General features: G+C 44.8%; 1 protein-coding gene across 1 annotated transcript in view; it reads right to left on the bottom strand.

The window, feature by feature from the left end:
- CUL2 (cullin 2) overlaps nt 1–23429 on the bottom strand; it is a 1882542-nt gene that overhangs the window by 1105531 nt on the left and 753582 nt on the right. Inside the window, exons 8-9 of the mRNA XM_069648039.1 lie at nt 13844–13940; nt 13645–13755 (exon numbers count right to left, since the gene is read on the bottom strand). Of these exons, the coding sequence (XP_069504140.1) occupies nt 13645–13755; nt 13844–13940 (208 nt within the window). The remainder of the gene's footprint in view (nt 1–13644; nt 13756–13843; nt 13941–23429) is intronic.

Raw genomic sequence — 23429 nt, 5'->3', positions numbered from 1 at the left:
TTTTCAACTTTATGGGCGATAAGATTCATCAGGCGTCCCGTCGGGTCTTGTTCAACAAGTTTATAAAAGGTGGTATCTGAAAGCTGTCGTAAACATTCTGTAACAATCTTGACGATTCAGTAACACTATCCCGCCACCCTTATCGGCGCTGCATATTACTATAGTTTTGTTATTTTTGAGGGAATCAAAAGCTTTTTCTGTGCCCTAGAACAATTTTGGAAGGCATACGAAGACCGTGTACGTTCCAATGTTTCCAGATCTGCTAGAACCCTTCTCTCAAATACCACAGACACTGGACTATGGCTCGTGGTAGGAGGACAGAAAGAGGATTGGTTATGCAAACCACTATTCCTATCTTCATTCTCAAATGGATTCTCGTGAAAATACTGTTTCAAATGTATTTTCCTAAATAGTTCCTCTATTTCAACTCTAGAGACAAATCGGTCGTAGGCAATGGTAGGAACAAACCCAAACCCTTTTCGAGGACTGATATCTCAACTGGTGTGGGTGTGTATGACTAATTAATAACCTTTGTTGCTCCTTGTCACCGGTGGTTCGTAATCCCAGTTTTGTAGGTCCTGATCTAAAAAACCAACGGAGGGTCCTCTCCCTCTTGTGAATGGGCAAGTGTTTTGAGACCTACGTCTATTGGGATTCCACGCCCGCGACTGTTACCACGTCTCTGTTGTCTACCACCAACTCCACGGGCAAATGTATCCTCATCCGAGCTGTGTGAACTGAACAAGGTGTTGGTAAACCTCGCATTTTTTGCTGTTGAGATCTGGGTGCTCCGTCGTAATGTTGATCGGGCACGTACCCCTCTTGGGTATATCGGAAAGCTTACTCATGGGAGAAATCTGTGATATCTGTCTTAAGCCGTGTGATGCGATCTCGTACCTTTGATTCTTTAAAATCATTCATTTCACAAATGATCTCATCCAATCTCTTAGTGTATACTTCCAACGGCACAAGTTTTTTGATGGCCTCTTCTAATTTGGTAAGCTCTTCAAGTTGTTTAACTGACATCTCCTTTGCGGTGTCAATTATTAGAATTAACCAGTCCCGTCCGCACTTATTCGCAATATAACTCCACCTAATGATGAATTCTTTATTATCCAGGAATAATCGCGGCTCATTCCTCATCACTAGACCTTGAGTTAAGACACCATTGCGCAAGTATTCCAACATAATAGTACCATGGAGTTCTGTGCGGATGGATCTCTTGCAGAGTTGAAAAAGCTCATCCCAATTACTAATGTTGGTCAAAGGGGAACTTTCTCCATCGTTGGAAAATAATGAGGATTTTGCCAATAATTCAGCCACATATTTATCATCATAGCTACGAGTTTTATCAGCCGCCATAGTGTGCTAGAATTAGTCAGCAATGTAACAGACAACTGGTCAAATAATGGATCTGGAATATTCCAAAAATGTAACAAAGTGCAAAGTGCAAGTGATATATCCCAATTTAGAGGAAGGGAAAAAGAAAAAATCCCACGGACATAAGCCGTGCGAAAACGCCAAAACACAAGAGTAACAGGGGATACCAGGAATATCCAAGTACTGTGACTTGGCCTGGATAGAACGTTTGAAAAATTAACATGGAAGGTCAGAGTACTGTTGTGTTCATGTGGTGAGTCCCAGTGTAATACACCTGTCTACATAATCATGATAACTTCACGATACAAAAAAAAACCATCTCTAGAGAAAATGCGTCTTTCAAAAAACCAGACCCTGAGATGAAACAAATTAAATTCAACCCAGTAGACGCTCAAACACAATTCAATCTTTTTTATTAACATATATGGAATAAATCATTCAAAAAAATTGATTTCATAATAGTAAAAAAAATACATCAATATTAGTATCAATAAATTTGTTAATCAATCCATCAAATTCATCATTGGACTGACAAGATACATCATTCCCGTCTGGTGCAAAACCCGACTCACAACCACGCAAATCTGCGCATTACTGCGCTAGTGGCCATGGACCTGCTCACACCAATCCAGACTGAAGATTCTGCATGGCCCCCTTTTCATCTCTAATAAGGGCTAGGAATCCCATTTCTTCCCCTTCTGGTATGTGCTCCACCGCCATTGCAATGCACTCCCACAGAGTACAAAAATGTTGCCAAGGCACATGTGGAGTTTGCCGATTTTAACGCCATACTCCCAGCTGAAAATACCTTGCGCGCCTAACCATCCACATGCTTGTCGTCCCTATCCAGAGGGTTGGAAGGGTACGCCACCTTATTTGAGGCTGTGGCTGCCTGGACCACCAGACTCTCAGAAGTAGGGTGTTTGGACAGATAGCCAGGGTCGCTACTGGAAGGGCAGTATTTTTATGTGAGGGACTTATTCACAGGAGGAATTGAGTCAGGGGCCTTCCAATCTTTGGCCACCCTATTTCGTAAAGCTACATGGAAGGGTAAAACCGGATCTTCGGTGGGGCCATGATCCAATAGATCAGTCAGATCATCCTGGATGAACTGAGTTGGTGGTCTAGCCCATCCTAAATATTCAACTACCTTTTTAATTAGCTGCCTGTATGATGGACTGGCATGTTCTCCTGGTGCTAGCCTGCCAAAATCTGTCTCAGGTGAAGTATCAATTCCACTTGCATTATGCAAGGTTTCCACCAGATCTCTCATTCTGCTTTCCTCAGAAACAAGCATTATGGGACATTCGGGGTGTCATACTCTAGGCCGACAGCAAAAGCCTCCTCCTCAGACCTCTTGGTTCTTCAAAAAATGAAGTTAAGGATTTAAAATATTCTTTCCTTGGTAGAGGTTTATAAATGTTTTCTGGAGGAGGTGTAGCAGTAGAGACTGGAAGCTTTACAGTCTTTGCAGCTTTTTCTTTTGCTGCTATTTTGACAGTTTCTGGATGAATTGGAGCCTTTGAAACATTCGGCGCCAAGGGCTTCGAGGTCGACGTCGACAAGGCCATTTATGGCATAGACGAAATAGTCATAGACTGAGCTGGCTTCGAGGGCGTGAGGCGCTCTTCGAAGGCTCGCCCTTCGAGGTGTGTCGGGTTCCGGACGGCGTTGGTGACCTCGAGCAGTCAACTTGACTCATCTTTTTTGCTTGGTGTCCTGGAGGGTTCCCGATCTTTTCTCCTTCCATCACCCGGGCTCGAGGGCGTGCGAGTCTCCCAACGGTAACGCTCCCAGCCAGCTTCCGAGGAAGCCGAGGACCGAGGCTTAGCCTTTTCAAAAACCTCCATCATTTTGATTCTAAATGATTCCCATTCTTCGGAGGAAGAATGTTTTGTGGGGCATTTCATTCTCTTGGGGGATTCGTCCGAGGACGAAGTGGAAGGGGACCGGTGGCGTCTTTTTTTTTTTAACTTTTTCGTCGAAGACGAAGAGTTGTGTGAACCACTTCGGGACCTAGACCGATGCTTTTGCCTTTTTCGTCGAGGAGATTTCTCCTCACGGGACCTTGACTCGACGCTTGAGGCTTTTCGGTCGGGTTTTCGACCTACTTGTAGTTTTCCCTTCCTCTCTCGCAAGGCCTTCCCCGTCATTGCCTGACACTTCGTACAGACCTCCATCTAGTGGCCTTCACTGAGGCACCACAGACATTCTTGGTGCGGATCCGTGATGGACATTTTTGAACCCCGAACGCGGGGTAGTCTGGGTCGACAACATCTCGAATATCGCTTCACGATAACTGCGTCACAGAACTACTCGAGGCGCGCCGAGTCCCAGAAGCAACACGTACTGCGGAAAAACAGAACTGAGGCCAACGGGCCCAGCGCGTGCTACTTGTATACCCAATGACGTCACCCTCGACGGAGGCCTTCGAGGGACTTTGACTCGACAACATCGACAAACGTCGCCATCTGCTGAGAAAAAATTTCTGAAGCAGCTAAAGCTAGATGGAATACATCTAAAATGAGGAATACGTTGGAGGACACAATCCATTCAAATGGAATATTACCGCAAAGCTTAAGGGAATCAATTATTGCCCCAATACTCAAACTCAATAAATTGCCATTTGAACGCGACTCCTACAGGCGCCTCTCCATGGTCAACCAGGATTGCAAGATCATTACAGCCTTGCTAGCAAACAGACTGAAGAGGGTGATTGGCACATTGGTACCCACAGACTAGACGGGGTATGTTCCAGGCAGAAACACCTAGTGGAACTTGAGGGGATTGCACCACATGACAGATAATAACCAGGCACCTGGAATTGGACTGTGTGGTTGCCTCCTTGGATGCTGTTAAATTGAACTGGCTGTATGAGTCCCTGCAACACTTTGTGATGGAGGCAGGCTTTTTGCAATGGGTGCAACCAGTAAATACATGACCAATGGCTAGGGTTCGAACTGGCAAACAGATTTCCAACAGGTGGGAATTGAAGGGTACAAAGCAGCAAGTAAACAATACTTCCTGAAATAGGAGTCACTATGGGTACATGAGGCAACATTCTCTTCCATGCCTTACTTTTTGGCATAGTGCAAGACTGTGCAGAGGAGAGCCTTGAGAACATTGGGAATTGCAGATTCCTATTCCCCCAAGATACCCCTGGTAGGGTTACTGGGCACAAAATTAAATTCTTTAAAGGAGTTTAGGAGGCAATGGTGTTTAACGGGGTGATCTGTTGCAGGATGGGAAAGTGATGGACTTAAGTCCATAACGCAAGCATCAGGTATACATAAAGGACAATTTTCGCTTGACTCGAGTTTGGTTAAAGGGATAGAGTCTAGACAGTCGGAATTTGCAAAGGGCATTGAGGGTGACCCAGTATTGGAAACCATGTTTGATGTGTCGGAGGGAGGACACGCTATCTCACGATTATATGAGTCACTTTCAAATACAATGAGTGAGCCGGTTTTGAAAGTACATGCACAATGGGAGGCGGATATGGGGAGGACATTCACAGACGTGGCATGGGCTCGGACCTTGACATATACTAAGAAGGTCTCTAGGAACACCTGATTCCAACTATCGCATCTGTACATCACACACAGGGCATATATGACCCCACACAAGAAATCACAGTTCTATGGGGCAGGACAGCGGGACTGCACTAGATGCGCAGATGACAAAGCAGACAGTATGCACATGTTCTGGTGTTGCCCGGTGGTTTGTAGGGTTTGGTCAGCTATTTATTAATGAATCTTTCCATTTGTAAAGCACCTAAACCCGAGGGCATCAAGACGCTGTTGCAAAACCAGTTCCATGCAGTAAGGCGACATGGATATCATACATGGAGTTCATATATTACTGGTGCCAGAGCAACAGTGTTTAGGAAAACAGCCAGGTTTTCAGTGCTCTTCGGATAGGCCCAGTACGATTCCTCTGCTCTTAGAAGTACAGCGTGTTCCAGCAGTTCGCTGCCACCGTCGGGAAACTAGAACCTCCTCCTCTGGCTTGCTTGAATTTGGATTGGACAAGATGGTGTGAGGGGGCTTACCTTGCTAGTCTAAAGGGGTTAGCGCTCGCAATTTATAGTGACAAATAGGAGGGTTCTGAGTGGCACAGACATCTTTGTGCAATGGAGAGGGTTTTGAAGATAATCCTTTCTCGAATGAGGAGCCAGTGGTCCTCCCTTCCTGCTGTTGAAACGTGATCTTGTTTTGGGATGCTGAGGGCAGAGCGTAATGAATTGTCTTGGATCACTTGCATCTTTCTGATATTCTGCTTTGAAGTACTGGCAAAGAGGGCATTGCAATAATTGAGCCTTTGAGCCGATGACTGCTTGTGCAATGGTATATGGCAGATAAAGTAACTAAAGGTAGAATTGATATGCATGAGTGGCCTCCGGAGGCCTGCTTGTTGGGATGTTTTTGCGTAGGAGGAAACATACAACTCACTTTACCAGGATGAAAGGCATGATTTGTGTACTGGCAAAACACAGGTTTGCAATGGCCTGGAAGTCTAAGGAAGGACCAATGTTGATTCATGGTGGAAGGATTTGCATAGATGGGCGATTGCTGAAGTCTCTGTCTGGCACAGAGCAGTATACAGAGGAATGGCAGAAGTGAGTGCAGGGTAACTAACAAAAAGATCAAATCTAAAATGCTGAATGCACACATTAAAGGCAGTGCGGGGCATAAACGGCCGAAATCCCAAAAGATCAAATTACAAAATACAGGCAAGTGGGCTCTGTGATTTTGTAATTCTATCTTTTGGGATATGTTTTTTTCCGTACATCCGAGAGCAGACGTGGCTGCATGGAATGCTTTGACGCAGGTTGCGTTTGCCTCTTCAGATGTAATGCCTCAAAGAGAATTGTTGTGGAACTGCATATAATCATGGAGATTACTATTACACAAATGTGTACGCTTGGGAAAAGGTGGTGTGCCGCCCGTGAAAGATTAAGGGGAGAGAAGAGGGAACCGTATAAGCAATGGTTATTGTAAGTTTTCTTTGGTTGTTTTAGTTTCATTGTCGAGATGTACTGGAGTATTATTTTGATTATTACACATGAATGACGTAAGAATATTGGAGGTCACCTGTTGTGTTTATTGATTGAGAAAACTGAAAATAAAAAGAGTTTTAAAAAAGAAAATTGTGACACTATCAGTTTGGTGGCAGGGTACACTAAGATTAAGCCATTCCTGATTGCGGTATGGTGACTGATAAGAGCCCACAATTATTAAAGCCACACACTCTTGGATATCATACAAGTATCAACCCTATGAAGCCATTTCAGATTTGTGAAGGCTATGGGGATTCATGCTAGCTTCCCTGTCTCAACTTCAGCTGTGCTCCTTCGATTCTCTGGGAGAATGCGTACAATTTCCCAACAAGCCCTTGAGATCTCACCAGGAGGCCTCCTGGGAAATTAACTTTAAAGTGGCACATGCATTACAAAGGCCAGATTCACATGTGTGTGTTGAACACCAAAGTGACTTTGAAGTTGCAGGTGTTGAAAGGGGGTGGATTTGGAGTATCCGGTGAGAGAACTGGACCCGGGAAAACGTTTCCACCATCTTGCTTATCTGTGGGGCTCTCTCCTCTTCCTGTCGCCTCCGGTTCCTGCAAAACAAGGCATTTTGGGTATGATGCAAGAAGGGCCACTTGTTACAGCGTCAGGATTGAACCCTTTAAAAACAGGCTTGCTGCAGTCAAATTCCCAGTGACCCGTTTACCTTTATAAGGAAGGGGTCACCAACTCCTTTGACATCTCCAGAACATTGTTGAGAGTTCAGTCCTGTCCAAAACCCTCTATCACACAGAGGTGAAAACAGATGCATCCGAGGCAAAGGCGAGCTCCACTGGAACCAGGCCCCTCAATGGAGGTGGAGGAACCCTTGCAGGTACCAGCCAAGCTACCTGGACTAAGAGTGAAGAGTAAAAAGTACACAATTTGTCCTAGAGCGTCTGGAATGGGATTCACAGCCCGCCCCGCCGAGAAGCCCATAGCAGCCTAAGACTCCACATCAAACTGCCCTCAAATTAATTTAACAGTGTTTGAAGCCATTGAACCATACATAAGCCCCGGTGCTACCTTTGGCACTCTCTTCAAACTTCAAAATGCTGCTTGCATTTCTCAAACAAATTTGCAGCTGCATCACACCAGCAGTGCTCAACTGTGCTTTGGCTTGAAGCACAGCTCACTGCTGCCCGAGCCTTCAAATTATTGCATCTCTGAGGAGAGCATCAAACCATCGGGACCTTTGCATCGACACGACCCGCACTTTAACTTGAACTGTTGACAAGCAGAGTGTTATATGACTTGTATTTTCTGTGTTCTTTCCACAGGTGGTGGTTTTTGATTGAATTAAATGCATATTTGTTTAAAAAATATATGTATAAAAAAATATATATCCTTGATTAGGCATCCTTTTATTTTGGAGTCTTTTGTACTATTGCTGTTTGGGTTTCTGCTGGTTTCACATTCACACCAGTCTTAAGAGTATAGCCTTCCCTTGCTCTACGTTTCAACTAAAGGCAAAGGAGGTATAACTCTTGACTGAGCCTGTGTCCCCTTTTTGATGCAATCAATGTTAGTTTGTAGTAGTGGGAGGACTGAGGACGTAGGTTAGCCACTACTCATCCCTGTACTTCTGCAGAGCAGAAGTCATTTTGTCACATAAATAGTCTGCATAGTGTGGAAATCAGAAATCACAATAGGAAGGAAAGACGCTTGCAATGTAACAGCTAATTTTGAAATATCATGTACGTTTCCTTAATGCAAAAAGCCTGAATTTCACTAACCATTGTGGCACCTCGTGATGGCCCCACCAGCAATGGGCCTGGGGAACTCTGGGGGCAAAGAGAAGCCACCTGCTCCATGAAGGCGGCCCCTGGAGGCAATAAATGGGGAAAGCCTTACTGCTCAACCACTGCTCCCAATGCTGCCAAGAGACCTATAAACTTGTACTTCAAATATATCCCACGGAAATACCTGAAAATGTCGAATACAAATAAATCATACAATTTTTTCTAATTAAGCCCATACGAAAATGCTGTATTTCAAATACTTGTATTTTGTGAATTGATTTCCATTCGATATCCCTCAGCAGCCATGTGTGTACGCTGTACTCAATAGCCATAGCCGAGGGGCTTGGGCAGGCGAAGCAAGAGGACGCGTTTGATAGAGGTGGTCGCTTCCTGGTCTGGATGGTCTGTGGAATTCCTCTGTGGAAGCCTGGCTCTGCGTGCGCACAGAGCAGGGAGCTCGCCTGCAGTGAAAAGGGGGACTGCAGCCCCCTCAGTGCGGTGCCTGTGAATCCCATTGCCCCGCATGACAATAGTAGAGCTATGGACGTGTTCGAAGGCTCTGAAGCGAGAAGTCCAGGTTCATTTCCCGGCTTCGCTTGCATAAGAGTCCTGCACTGACCCCACAGCATTAGTAGACACTTATAATCGTGTTATGCTAAAAGCCCTTAATACTATCGCCCCTATCAAACTGCGTAAACAAAAACCACGGACCCACTTGAACTCTTGGTTCACTCCGCAACTACGTGACCTACGCAAAGAAAAAAGAAAAGCAGAGGCCTCATGGAAAAGTATCCCCTCCCTGGCCAACAAAAATAATCTTACGCTAGCCACCCTAGCCTATAAAGAAGCCATCCTTGCTGCCAAAAAGGAAGCTTAAAATAAAAGAATCACCCAAGCCCGCTCTAACACTAAGGAACTGTTTAAGATACTTAAGGAACTGGAGTCCCCTATCGCTCCTCTCAATAAGTGTACCCCTGACACTGATTGGTGTACAAACATCCAAAATGCTTTACTAGACAAAATCACCACTCTCCAAACTAAAATCAAAGCAAAAAAAAACTACCTCTCAAGTTCAACGAGCACCACCCTGAATTATAAAATACAAGCACTCAAACACAACTTCAAACCATTCAGCTTCTCTCCCCTCTCCATCAAGGAAGTAGAAATCATTATATCTAAACTAAAACCTTCCAATTGCCAAGGTGATGCATGCCCCGCTGTCATCATTAAGGAAGCCGCACCCAAGCTCGCCCCATTTATTACCTCCTTCATAAATGCCTCCTTTGAATCAAGCACCGTACCTGACAACCTTAAGGATGCCTGGGTCATACCATTAATTAAAAAAGCCAATCTTGACCCCAGCAACCCTTCAAACTACAGGCCCATCACCACTGTGCCTTTCCTGCTTAAAATCCTTGAACGCGCAGCCTATCTCCAAATCCAGGAGTATCTCGAACGCAACAATCTACTAGGGCTGAGACAATCTGGTTTCCGTCCCAGGCATGGCACTGAGACAGCTTTACTGGACCTGAAAACCCAAATCGAGGACCTGAAAGACAAGGGCAAATTGGCACTCCTGCTCCTCCTTGATCTCTCAGCTGCCTTCGACCTGGTTGACCACCAAATTCTCTGTCATCATCTCAAAATCGCCGCCCACTTCTCGGAAGCAGCCACTTCTTGGATCAGTTCATTCCTTGCCAACAGAACCATGAGGGTCTTCTCTCCACTAGCAGCGGCTGACCCCTCCCACGTCCCCTGTGGAGTCCCACAAGGATCCTGTGCATCTCCCACCCTTTACAATGTGTTTACTAAACCACTCTTTGATATCCTTGATTATCTGGGTGTCTCCTACACTAATTATGCGGATGACACCCAGATACTCATCCCTATCACTGGTGATTTTGTAACCGATTCAAAATCTCTTAATACGGTCTACTCCGTCATCCAGGCCTGGATGGCCAATCATGGGCTCTGCCTTAACGACGAAAAAACAGAGTTAATCATCCTGGGCTCCCAAACTAAACTCGCGAAACTTGACGCCAACTACAATTCCTTCACAATTGACGGGATTGACATCAAAGTGGCCAATGTCACCAAAACTCTAGGAATCTACCTTGATTCTACCCTGTCCCTCACACGACAAACCAATGCTGTTGTCTCTGCATCGTCCTACACCTGCAAATTGATTACAGCCTGCAGGCCATTCCTGACTCCAGACAATTGTCTGACCCTCGCGAGAACCCTCATCTTATCCAAAATAGACTATTGCAATGCCCTATACCTTGGGACGAGCCAAAGAAATCTGGACAAACTACAGGTCACACAAAACAACGCCATTAGGGCAGCATTCAACATACCTAGACGGAATCATATAGCCACTATCAGACGCAACATCCAGTGGTCACCTATCTTGCACCGCATATCACTCAAATCACTTGTGCTCACACACAAGGCACAGAACAATGCAGCTCCAGCCTACTTAATATCACATTTCTCGCATCACACAGCCACCAGACCCTTGAGAGCTGCCCAGGCGCACACTTTGGACATCCCCAGCTTCAAATTACGCTCGGCAGGAGGATCAAGTTTTCCGGTCCTTGCTGCCAAGCTCTGGAACTCACTCCCCAATGCACTAAGGAACATTCCGCTTTGCCACGTATTCAAAACCAAAGCTAAACTTTGGTTACGGGAACAAGACATCCTGTAAATTTGTAACTGCTCACAGCGCGTACCCTTCTACTGTAACCTTGGGTACTGCTACTTTGTTGTTATTATCTATGTCATTTTCACCCGTTATGTTATACTGTATCATTGTCATTTTCACCGTTCATGTTATACTGTATCACTACCTATGTAACTGTTAACCTCTTCTCCTGGAACCTGTAACTTCTCCTCTGCAACTTGTAACTGCCTACTAAACATGCGCCCGCAAGCCTCCGGGCAAGGTGCGCAATACAAATAAATAAATACAAATACAAATACAAATAACCCACAATGTCCATTTTAGCAGCCCAGTCTGTGGCTGCATGTTACTTTTGATTCAAGGGCTGTGCTGTAATTTTCTGTTTTTCTAGTCGGGAGGTGAGGAAATGAAGCATCCCTGAATCCTTTGACTGTTTGGCAGTAAATAGTATTGTTCCTGTGTAGCAGCATAGGCTGTAATATCTATAAATTCGGCAGGATATGAGCCTGTCTGCGCGCATTGCTATATCAATGTAAGCAATCCTATTAATACGTCTTCCAAATAAAAAAAAAATGGTCGACATTTTCGTCAATGTAAACCTTTTGACTTCGCACTATTCCGCAGCGTCCTTTATCGCCTCGGTTTTGTTCAAGTTGATCCATAATCAGCACTGTCCTTATAGCTGGGTTAGGAATCTCAATGAAACACACAGCCAAGGAGAGAAGGAATCGCACACTGAATAGTTTGAACAGGCTCAGAGGATATGCACAGACAAGGTGGTGTTCAGACTGGGGTGGCAATAAGCAGGGCATCGGCATGAAACCAAGAGGCTAGAGTTATTTGGGGTTGGGAGGAGTACCTATTGTGGGCTACCTAAAGGAGGTAAGCTTAGGAGTCGTCTATGGTGAGGGGAGAGGAAGGAGGCCTATACCCATGCCAACTGCATACATACCTCCAAGTTACTGGAGAATCTAATTTTACAATTCCAGGAGGGGACACAGCCAAGGCATAAACATCTAACAACCCTCTGGTGACCTGACTCCACCAATATGAATGAAGACGTATGCTGGGACAATAGAAATGTTGCTTTCCAGATTAGGTCCGGAACTTTTGTACTAGGGGCATAGATCCTTCGAGAGCATCAACTGTTCAACCTATCATGATTTGGTGTGTGATATTAGAAAGACAGCGTTTTGGAAATACATTCCTATGCTTGCCATGTCCTTAATAAAACCCTGTGCTTTGCTTTGGCTTTTTATGCGTTCTGTGGGCTCCTTCTAGTAACACCCCCAGCTGATTTTATCGCAAATAAGGGGACCACCTTCCAAGAAAGGTGCTGTAAATCAAGTGCACAAATTAGTTCAAAATCGGTGCCCATTAATTTAGACAGAACAATATTCAATGTTCATGAACAATGTGTGTTTGCAGATGTGCGACAGGAACATTTTGTTAAGGCCCTAAATGCCTAATCTCTGCTATCATGAAAAAAAAAAACATATTGGAAAAAGTGTAATCAGAAAAAAACTGCATAGATAACTTCCTCACTAGTTCATCAACTGGAAATAAAGGTTTTGCACTTTGCATTTTCTGGTGACGGAAAAAAGATCCAGATTTTCACATTTTTTGAAGATGCTCTTTAATACTTTATTGTTGAAGACGCACTTGTGATCTTCCTGCTTAGGAAAATGGCTTGAACGTTTCCAACACCTGTTGGATACATTGCTATTATCGCTCGAATTCAAACAAAGTTGTACTCGACTGATTAAATGTACAAGATGCAGTTGTATATATAATGGAACATCCCCCACCCCTTGTGTGTAACAATGTTATTTCATGCCCTCCTCTAAAAAAGGTTATAGCATCCGTCTACATGTTGGCGGCATTGAAGGGGCAGTGATCACTGCTGCACTATAGACCCGCCCCTACCCTCCACCGCTTTTGACCTTGTTGTGAACTTAAGGAAAGGACAATATAGGGTTAACTGATGGGAGGAGGTTACAGTGAGAGCTGCATTTTCTTTTGAAAAGTAGTACTTCATTGCCATTACTACCAAACAAGTGAAGGTAATTTAACGCCCTATGGTTTCACATTGCAAATTGTGAAGCAAAACCACATATTTGTCTTTTAATGTCCTAGATTACTTGATGAAAATTAAATTTGCAATCATTCTCAAATGAAACTTCATAATTAGAAATGAAAAGGCCTTAGCAATTGCAAACATTAATTCTGCTTGTACTTCAGAAAAAGAAAATTGTATGGATTGCACATGGCACAAGGGGTCGTTTCCTCCAAGTGCGGAATGTGTTCGGGCCCTGTAATAAATGGGACTATACTAGCAATGATATGCCATTTTTCTGGATTTGTTTTTAAACCTTTATTTAATTTCACGTCAGAGTTTAAATAACAACCAAAAACAAAAAAAAACATAAGTAAGTGAAGTCAGCGATGTGCAGCCCACAATCAAAAGCTCAAAAAACAGACAACGAAAAGCAGAAGGAAATTTATTTGGGGAATTTAAGGTTGTACTTGACATATGACCGCCAAAACTAATTGGCAGTGCCAATGTCGGTTGGGGTAAAATGAGGGCCAAACCTGGAATATACTGGAGCACAACACTGGTAAATAGGAAAGTCAAAAGATGGAAGGGCAACAAAAGGTTCAGATGCACTAGTATCTACCTACACAACTAGAGTTTGCAGACATTCATTTCAGAAAGATACAAAAAGGGTGAAAATAAGACAGGTGCCTCTGTTTTACCCATATACATGTCTTACTTTTTCCATATATTGTGAGCAGTTTGATTCTTGTAGCAAATTTGAAGCTTCTTGCTTGTAATATTCCCCAGTTTCTGTCAGAAATGGACTCTCAAAAATGTCCTGATAAAACTGAAAAATTAAGAAAAATATTAAACCAGCGCTATTTGCTTTTCATTTAAAGAGCATTAAAAAAATAAGTATAAACATTTTTGTTTACCTTTAGGGGGAATTTTTTCTTATACTGTTCAACATGAACAAACGAGTTAATAACCCCATGGATTACTTTCTGATTTGGGTCTTCCCCACATCGATCACTAAAATAATTAAAAGACAAAACAGCAACAATGAGAACTAGCAGATACTATTTCACAAGATGTGTGAAAGAGAATTCTTTGCAGAATCAAAAAGAAACCCCATAGTACAAAGAGCAAAGTAAGGGTAGGCAAGTGTTGGATTTACTTCAAGTACACAAATGATACTTTGAGCAAATACATTTTATTCAATTGTATTTAAAACTTGTGGATTTAGAAGTCCGAAAGAGAACTGTTGGTTGGTTTGGTCGTGAGAGGAACCAGATTATCAAGAAACATGTAAAAACGGATCCGCTGTTCCCACCTACATTTTAACAGCAGATCAGAGTACACGATTTACTTTGATTTTCTACCATGCTTGGTTTGAGGGCAGCTGCTTTATTTACACATACCAGCATAGCTCCCAGCACTTGAAGTTCTGAACAGAGGCATGCACAAAACGGTGAAAATGATACACGTACACACAAAATGGTAAATTAAAGGGCCCACAGCAATATGGGCGAGTACTGCTATGAAGAGGAGGAAATGTATGCCAACACATGTTCAACCTGCCCTGCGTCAGATAATAGTATTCCTGTCCTCTTTTTAGGCATTGATTTATAGCCATTCACATAATGTACCCAAAAATGAATGCAACAAGAGCAGGGAAGTATGGTGATCTCGGATAGATACATCAACATCAGTGTTTTGGCCACATCATTGCCCCTACTCTCGGGTTGCACAGGCAATGGTGGCCCACGTCACCATAAAACATGACATTTTCTTGTAAATGCAGTCTAAGATTTAGCAAGGGTAAAGTGTTTTGGAAGGTAAATTATAAATTACTCACCGCATTGGCTAACATACTCCTAAATCCCCTTTCCTCCAAATTGTATGGGCGTCTCTCGCTATGGACAGGAGAAAGAACCTTTTTCACCAGAGAAAATAGTCTTCCCCTTTAAATTCAGAGACACGCAGGGCGCGTCCCTGGGAGAATGCGCTCCCTGACTCTGCCCACCGGCGCCACCTCAGTCCCATTTGACGCATCTACAATATTACCATTGTCTAATGACACCAGTTTTATTAAGAGGGAGGATGGTGGGACGTATGGAGGAAAGGGGAATATGGACTAGGGCTACGTTAGTCACTACGGTAACTACGGTAATTACTCTTATGTCTCGTCACCCTTTCCTCCAGACTGTATGGGCAATTACAACTGAATTTAGCACCAGGGTGGAGAGATGACCCTCCTAAGAAAACAAGTTCCTTAAAACTACCTGACCAAATGCTGCATCTGACCTGGAGCTGGCATCCAAGCAGTAGTGGTTGCAGAAGGCCGAAGGCGTGGCCCATGTCTGCCTTACTGATGACCTGCCACGGAACAGGTCTTTGAAAAGCCAAAGCCGTGGCCTTGGCTCTGATAACGTGGGCATGCATATTTGCCGGGTGTTTGTGCTGCCCCTCATAAGCCTCCTTGATGGCCGCAACCATCCATCTTGCTATGGAAGCCTTAGAAGCTCGACAGCCTGGCCTTGACCCACCGAAGATGACAAAGATAGTCTCCGATTTGCAGAAGCTCTTGGTTCTGTCCAAGTAGAATTTTAGAGCACGCCCTACATCTAGACAGTGCCAAACCCTCTGTGCCTCATCCTTGGGGTCCGTGAAGGAAGTAGATAGTCTACTTGTTTCACCTCAATGAGGAGATAGTGCTACCTTAGGTAGGAATGCAGGATGTGTCCGGAGGACAACCTTGTCCTTATGAAAGGTAGTATGCAGCTCTGAAGCCACCAGTGCCTGGATTTCACTGACCCTGCATGCAGACGTTAGACCCACCAAGAGGGCTGTCTTAATGGTGAGAAGCCTGATATCCGCGGATGCCATTGACTCAAACGGTTTATGCGCCAAGGTGCCCAAAACTACACTGAGGTCCCACACCGGGTGTGGCTTCTTGATAGGTGGGTAGATCCTTGTGAGGCCCGCCAAAAGACCTCCTCCTCAGAGTTCCTATAGGCTCTGATGCCCGCCACATGTGTGGCATGTGTACTTGCACCCCCGAGTGTGCGAGGTGTGCTGAGAAGGATAGCACAGCGTCCAACGTCCAAGTCAAAGGATCGGCTCCCTTTGATTCTGCCCAGTGACGAAACCTAGTCCACTTGTCCTTATACTGGCTTCAAGTAGCATCGCACCTAGCACCCTGTATGATGTCTAGGTTAGCCTGTGACAGACGCAGATGCTTTAATGTGACCTGTTCTGGAACCACGCCTCGAGGGCCAACTTCTGCGGGGCGGGGTGGATGACTGTGCCTCCCTGCTGCTGGTGTAGGTGAGCTGGACCCTGCGGGAGGTGCATCAGGGCCTGTTCCGACAGGCTCAGTAGTTCAGAGAACCATGACTTCGCAAGTCACCACCGAGCTATCAGGATGACACAGAGGTGCCAGGTCTCCCTGATCTTGCAGATTACCCTGTGGAAAAGGGGAGTGGGAGGAAAGTCATACGCGTTCATGCTGTCCCATTGTATCTGCATTGCATTGCCCAGAGAGCCCCATCCCTGTCCCTGCCAGGACGCAAACTGGGCGCACCTCCTGTTGAACCAGGTGGCGAAGAGATACACCCGAGGATGACCCCATCGGTTCATTATCCCCTGAAGGACAGGTTCGTTCAACTGCCATTCGTAGTTGTCCGCACCCAGTCTGCTGAGCCTGTCCGCCTCCAGGTTGGACTCCCCCCGGGAGGTGGATTGCCCTCAAGTGAATGTTGTTCTCCAGAGCCCACTCCCAAATGCTGACTGCCAGCTTCATAGGGGAGGAGACCTGGTGCCACTCTGCTTGTTGATGTAATACATGCTGGTGGAGTTGTCAGTTTGAAAGAGGATCCTTTTTCCACTGATAAGCGGCAGGAATGCTTTGAGAGCCAGACAGACCACCTTCAGCTCTAGCCAATTGTTATGGGCCTCCTGTACTTGTAGAGACCAAACTTCATGGACGCTGTGGCTGTCCAGGGTGACCCCAGCCCTTCAAGTATGAAATTGTGGTGGTGGTAACATGTGGTGCAGATTGCCGGAAAGGGTCTGCCTATCCTCAAGCTGACAAGGTCCTGGTGGAGGAAAGAAAGGAATGCGGACTAGTTCCGCCCGAGAACCCCACAGCTGACTCCATGAGGCTGTGAAGTGCAGCTGCAATCTTCTCATTCTGAGTCTCGTTTATGGCACTGCCAGTAGACATGCCGCCATGATACCCAAGAGGTGCTGGTACCACCATGCTGAGGTCACCGGTCTGCTGAGGAAATTCCCCATATGTGTACATTGGATGTTCCTGTCCTCTCTAATTTCGTACTGCAATCACTTTTAAGCAGTTTGCGATTTCTACCTTCCCAAGGTCCCCATGCATCGGAAATAAATCCTAATCAAGAGGTGAAGAAACAACCATTGACTATGACTGGTTATATGGTAGCCTCTTTATTATTTTAGTGGCTAGTCTTGTGAGTTTTTTTCTTCTTTTCTTAAAAAAATAAGGTGTTCAGATAAAACAAGACAACACAAAGTGCAAGTGATGTAGCATTGTTCACATTTACCTTTGCCTATACACACAGTTGTTGTCTTTGACCTAGCTATGTTAAGTTAATAGCACGGTGCTCCTCTGTGTTGTCTTGTTTTATCTGAACACCTAATATTTTTTAAAGAAAAGAAGAAAAAAACTCACAACACTAGCCACTAAAATAATAAAGAGGCTACCATATAACCAGTCATAGTCAATGGTTGTTTCTTCACCTCTTGATTAGGATTTATTTCCGATGCATGGGGACCTTGGGAAGGTAGAAATCGCAAACTGCTTAAAAGTGATTGCAGTACGAAATTAGAGAGGACAGGAACATCCAATGTACACATATCTCGTTCCCTCAGCCCACTAGATCCTGTCCGATTTTAGGGCTGTCCCTCCAGTTACAAGAGAAAATTCCCCATGGCCTTCATGATGTCTGTCATCTTGTGCTCTGTGGGAAACACTCTCAGAGCTGGTATCCCAGATGAGGCCCAGGAACGTTAGACTCTGGGTCGGCTCCAGCTGCGACTTCCTGAGATTGATGGAGAATCCAAATTCGTGGAGCGTATTCATGAGAGCAGAGGAGGTGTGATGGACTGCCTACGGGGATCTTGCCCTGGCGAGCCAGTCACCTAGGTTTGGATAGACATGGTGACCTTGGGCCCTGAGAAGGGCTGCCACCGCATTCATAAGCCTGGTAAAGATCCTGGGGGCTGAATTGAAGCCAAAGGGTTGAACCTTGTATTGGAAATCAAAGCCCATAGGTATGGTCTAGGTCTAGGTATGCGTCCTTTAGATCCAGGGAGCACATCCAGTCTCCCTTGCACAGCGTCTCCGCAATAAGCGCCGGGGTAACCATCTTGAACTTTTGAAAAGGGAGGCAAAGGTTCAGGGTGGAAAGGTCCAACACAACTCTCAGGCCAGCCTGGTTCTTCTTGTGTATTGCGAAAATCCTGGAGTAGAAACCCATACCCCACTGGAAGGCCTGGACTTCCACTGCCTGGCTCTCTATGAGCGATCGAATTTCCGTCAACAGAGTTGCTGTCCCATCTGTGGGTGTGAAGGGGAGGAGCGGGAGGAACGGGTAGGCGGTAGCCCGTGGACACTACTGACAGGATCCAGGGGTCCGCGAATCTTTGCGTGCCAATAATGTGCGTGAAGGGCAAGCCTGTCCCCCCTACCCCCATTGCACGTTTGGTGCCCGGGGCATGAACACCTTTGGGGGCCCCCCTCCACCAGACCAAAGGAATAAGTTGCGCAATCCTGTCACTCCCCCCGCCACTCATCGCAAATACAACCCATAGCTTAATATACTGCTTGCAGAGATCAAAATAAGCATGGCAAACTCCCTTTCAGTCTCCATACCCTCTTCATTCTTACTGTAATCAGAATGTTAAACAAGTAGCATGTCAAGGGCAACATTAACAGTCCACGACGAGGGTACTTGGGTTCTAGCATAGGTACAGGAAACATTTAATCAACAGCAGCCACAAGGAAGGTATATCAGACATAGGGCCTCATCATGAGTTGGGCGGGAACGGTGGCGCTATTAGCGCCGGCGTTAATAGCCCTTCGTCAAACCCCCCAGCGGTAATAGCGCGGGATCACGGGTTTGGCGGAACGGGTATTGCCCATTCCCCACTGAGCCCATTCGGGAATTCCCCATTGGGCTCAATGGGGAATTTTTGCGCTCTTACCGCTGGCGGATTTCCCACTGGCGGTAATAGCGCTAAATTTCGGCAGATTTCCCCCCAGCTCAGAGCTGGGGGGAAATCTGCCAAACCCGTGATTTGGCAGACCCTTAAATGCAGCGTAATAGCGCTACCGCCGCATTTAAGGGTTACCGCCAAACTCGTGATGGGGCCCATAGTATAACTGCAGGACACAGATCATATGAAAAAGATGCACATAATCTAGAAAACACAAACAACTCAGATTATCTGCCTCACAGAAACTTGAGCAAACGAGCTCAAGTATGGATACAGGCACCCAATGGGAAGCAAGGAGAAAGCTACACATGCCATAGCATAGAGAATGGATGATGATTTGAAGATACCAGAACGGTGTCTGTATCCAAAAAGACAGATTAGAAGAGGGACATGGTTTTCAAGTCGTGCTGGCATTAGAGAGCAAATGTGCAATATATCAGTGCTCATTTTTATTATAGAGGAAGCAACACTGTGCATAGCCAGTGAAACCATGAATTAGTCTTTTTTTTAATCATACCCTGAGAATGAAATCGCTCTGAAGGGCTGGCCATTTTGAAAGGTTTAGGGACTGCCACTTGACAGGTGAGGTAATACAAAATGAAATGAGATGCCCAGGATCACACATTGGTTAAAAGGTCAAGCTGGGATTGGCACCCTCTCTGCAATGTCTGCACTTTACCACTTACACTTCTAGTTTTATCCTGAACTAAAAGAATCCAATTTTACAGAAATGACTTGGAAAATATGCAAATCACATGACACAACACAAACCTTTTTCTAGAAGACAGCACAGTACAGTCAGTGATAAACGATTTGGCCAGGATCACTTTATCGTCTGCTGGCAAAGCCAGGATCCAAGCATAAACGTGTTGGTTCCACAGTCTGGAATTTGGATACAAAGTCACCTCTCTGGACTAACACTTAGTTTGTCATTGGAGGTGCCTGCCTAGGTTTTACAACTCCCCATCTGAACAAACCAATTTCTAGACCTTCACCATACTGATGCTATGTTAGTTTCTATAGCAACCGCTATCTGGTGCAGGTACATTGGTGATAACACCACCTGGTGTGCTAAAAACCAAAGTACATACACATGAAGGCTTATCAACTTCAAACATTAGAATGGCTGAATCAGCCTTGCTGTAATTTGGTATTGTAATCTTGCATATGAATGCAAATCGCTGCAATGTATGCTTAACACACGGAGCTATCCTCTGAGCCATCACAATACTCATCAATATCCATTTCAACTTTGGCTATTTCACATGATCAATATAATCCCCTCAGAAAGGTGAGAATGATATAGGTGTTGCGCCGCACAAACTATGTATACCACAGTGACCATGGAAAGCATTACATGATGAAGCGATCAGCGAAGAATGTACTTGTCAACAACAGTAGGCAACATGTTTAGAGCCTCAGCAGCACACCATAAAAATCCTGATGTGTGATATTTAATTTTGGTGACTAATGGGAACAGACTTCATTTAATTAGGCTGCATTTTGGGCCCCCCTCCAAGGCGGGGGCCCGGGGCAAGTGCCCCTTTTGCCCTCCCATAAAAACGTCTCTGGTTCCCAGGACGATAAGCAGTAGACTCACAATCTAATTAAGTTTCAAAAAGAGCACAACCAGCCATTGATGACCAGATACGTGAGATCAGTATGTCATAAAACTATAGCAGATAGATGAAGTGTCTCAAGTGGTCACAAAGAATACAACGTGTATGTTAGAATTAGCTAAAAACTCAGTAAATAGGAAGAAATTCATTCTCCAACATGGTCCCCTAACAGGTGATCAAGACATGAAGAACACTGGCCATTCATTAAGAGCCAAGTACAGATAGGATACCAGCTGAACTCCCTAGCACACACAGACAGAAGAAGATACACAAGGGCAAATACAAAGGAACAGAAGGCAACATGGCCTGGCAATGAAGGGGAGTACCCTTTATTGGAATTAGTGCATACCATGGACTCCTCTCTCGCCCTACCCTACACGTGCCTCATATTTTGACATCTCGTCAAACCATCCAAGGTTGGTGAGGAAAGTGCCAACTAGTAGAAATCCCTTTTGCCACACAACCCATGATTAATAACGCCAGCCAATTAGTGGTCAATGCAATGATGTAGTGAAACTACTATCTATGATGGGTTGGGTTCAGGAGTAGCCATCAGATATGTATAAACCAATGAGGAAATGAACACTTATGTACTATATATATATATCAATATATATATATATCAATATATTTATCAATCCTAACAACTTAAAGGTATTGTAACTGAGATTGTATGACAAAATTGCTTACGTATTTTTAGTACAAAATCTGTTCACACTTAATGTAATGTTGAGAGCTGCTTGCATGCTGTACGGGTCGAGATTCTGTGTTTTGAATAAAGCTGGGTTTTACCATGCACTCAGAGTACTCGATTATAGAGTATTGTTATTTACTATTGCAGCAAACTGGGCCCATCTCTACATTTGGTAGCAGAGAATGGTTCAGGGAGTTTTGCGGACTATCGAAGAATCCTAACCGCCCCCTTGGACAACGAGGACGACTTGTGGAGAGCAGAATAACACTCATCTAAGAAGAGAGGTCGACAGTTACCCCCATGGACACAAATTCCTGCCCGATCTTACAGGCTGCCCTGTTGGGCGTGTAGGATGGAGAAGGCAGACTCGACACTGAAGACCCATGTATTATTGATTTGTGAGATATATAAAGTGTGAAAATGTCCAACACGGATCGGAAGAGGCTGCACAGTAAGCCTCTTTTAAAGGTAGAGAAATAAAGAGAAAGATTCCACACAAAAATAATGAAAAGAAAGCTGTATTTTGATTTATGTTAATGATTGTTGGCGCCATTTTAATTTTTTTGTGGTCTAGTAGAGGTGTTGTTGCGTCAGTGGAAGAGTGAATTTGTGTTGTCAACAAGGAAAGGTGGTTTAAAGTGAGCAGCGTTTTTGTGGTGCTGGGATACGTGATCTTCGACAGAGACGTGGGTGGGTTAATGTTGTAGAAAAACCTTTCAGGGAGGGGTAGGAAAAAGGAGCAACAAGGGTGAGCGAGTGTTGAAGTAGTGCTTATTGGTAAGTTGTATTTTATATTATTACTATGGCAGATACACAAATGGGTAAGGGGGTAATTGGGGTAAGTCACTTTGCAGATAAAAAGACATGATTCTCAAATACCACATTCAGTGGGTTAAAGATACAGCCGGCAAGAGGTTTATGCCTTGGCCTCCAAGACGGGACTCATTCGAAAGAGGTGCTGCAACACATGTACACCTATTTGCATACCACACAAGGGAAAACGATTAGAGAACAGACTGACTATACTTGGAAAATGTTCAAGGAAGAGGTAGAGGAACCAAGCAAGAAAGAATAGATGCTTAACCAGCATGACGAAGGGCGCACACTGCTTTCAACTCCTCCTCCTCCTGTGACAAGTGTCCAGTCCTTGACTGTACAGTGACTATACCCATTAAAGGCTGCTGCAGGGTATACCAACCCCAAATATCTTCCCCCAGACTATAGTGATGACAGCAGAAGGGTAGAGCAAGTGAACAAGCTCAGACCATTGTCGCTGCAAGTAGAATATGACGCTCTGCATAGTTTGGAAGCAAAGCTAACAGAAGCAGAGGAAGAAGGTCAAAGAGCGAGAGGCATGCAGGGAGAACAGTATGGGACAACAATTGTGTCAGATAAATAGATAGGAGGGCAAACAATAGTGAAACGTGATGGAAAAAGGCATAGACTATTCTAAAGAGAAGGCATTAGAAGATGGAAACATGAGATGGAGAAAAGGGTGGAAAGAGAAAGGAAATGAGGGGAAGAGAGGGAGAGACACTGAAAGGAAGTTGATGACATAATTAGCAGACCTACATTGACTGACAGAAAGAGGGACGATGTTACAAGAAGGAACAGCAACAGCCTAAACAGGAGTAGAACAGATAGCATGAGTAGAAGGGGGGACTCGCTGCAAGGTATGGTTAGGAATGGATTGGAAGAGTTAGTGAGCACGACGTATGTGAGAGAGCCCCTTAGAAGGCTACAGTTCGAGTTAGTAGATGAGGAGGTAGAAGACAGACAGTCAGAATGGGAAGGTGACGATGAGAACAGAGAGGAGGAAGCTGCACAAGCACCTCCGACAGGTGCATTTGTGGGAAGAGAGATTGATTTGATAGATTTGGAGGGAAGAGCAATAGACACGATTAGGTATCCATTGCTCCCAGAGGAACATCAAATGAGTGCAGACAGGAACACACC

The sequence above is a fragment of the Ambystoma mexicanum genome, chromosome 2q (assembly GCF_040938575.1).
Source record: "Ambystoma mexicanum isolate Mex_15411 chromosome 2q, UKY_AmexF1_1, whole genome shotgun sequence".
NCBI lineage: Eukaryota > Metazoa > Chordata > Amphibia > Caudata > Ambystomatidae > Ambystoma > Ambystoma mexicanum.
Note: the sequence above shows the minus strand (reverse complement) of the source record. Positions and strands in the feature narration are given on the sequence as shown.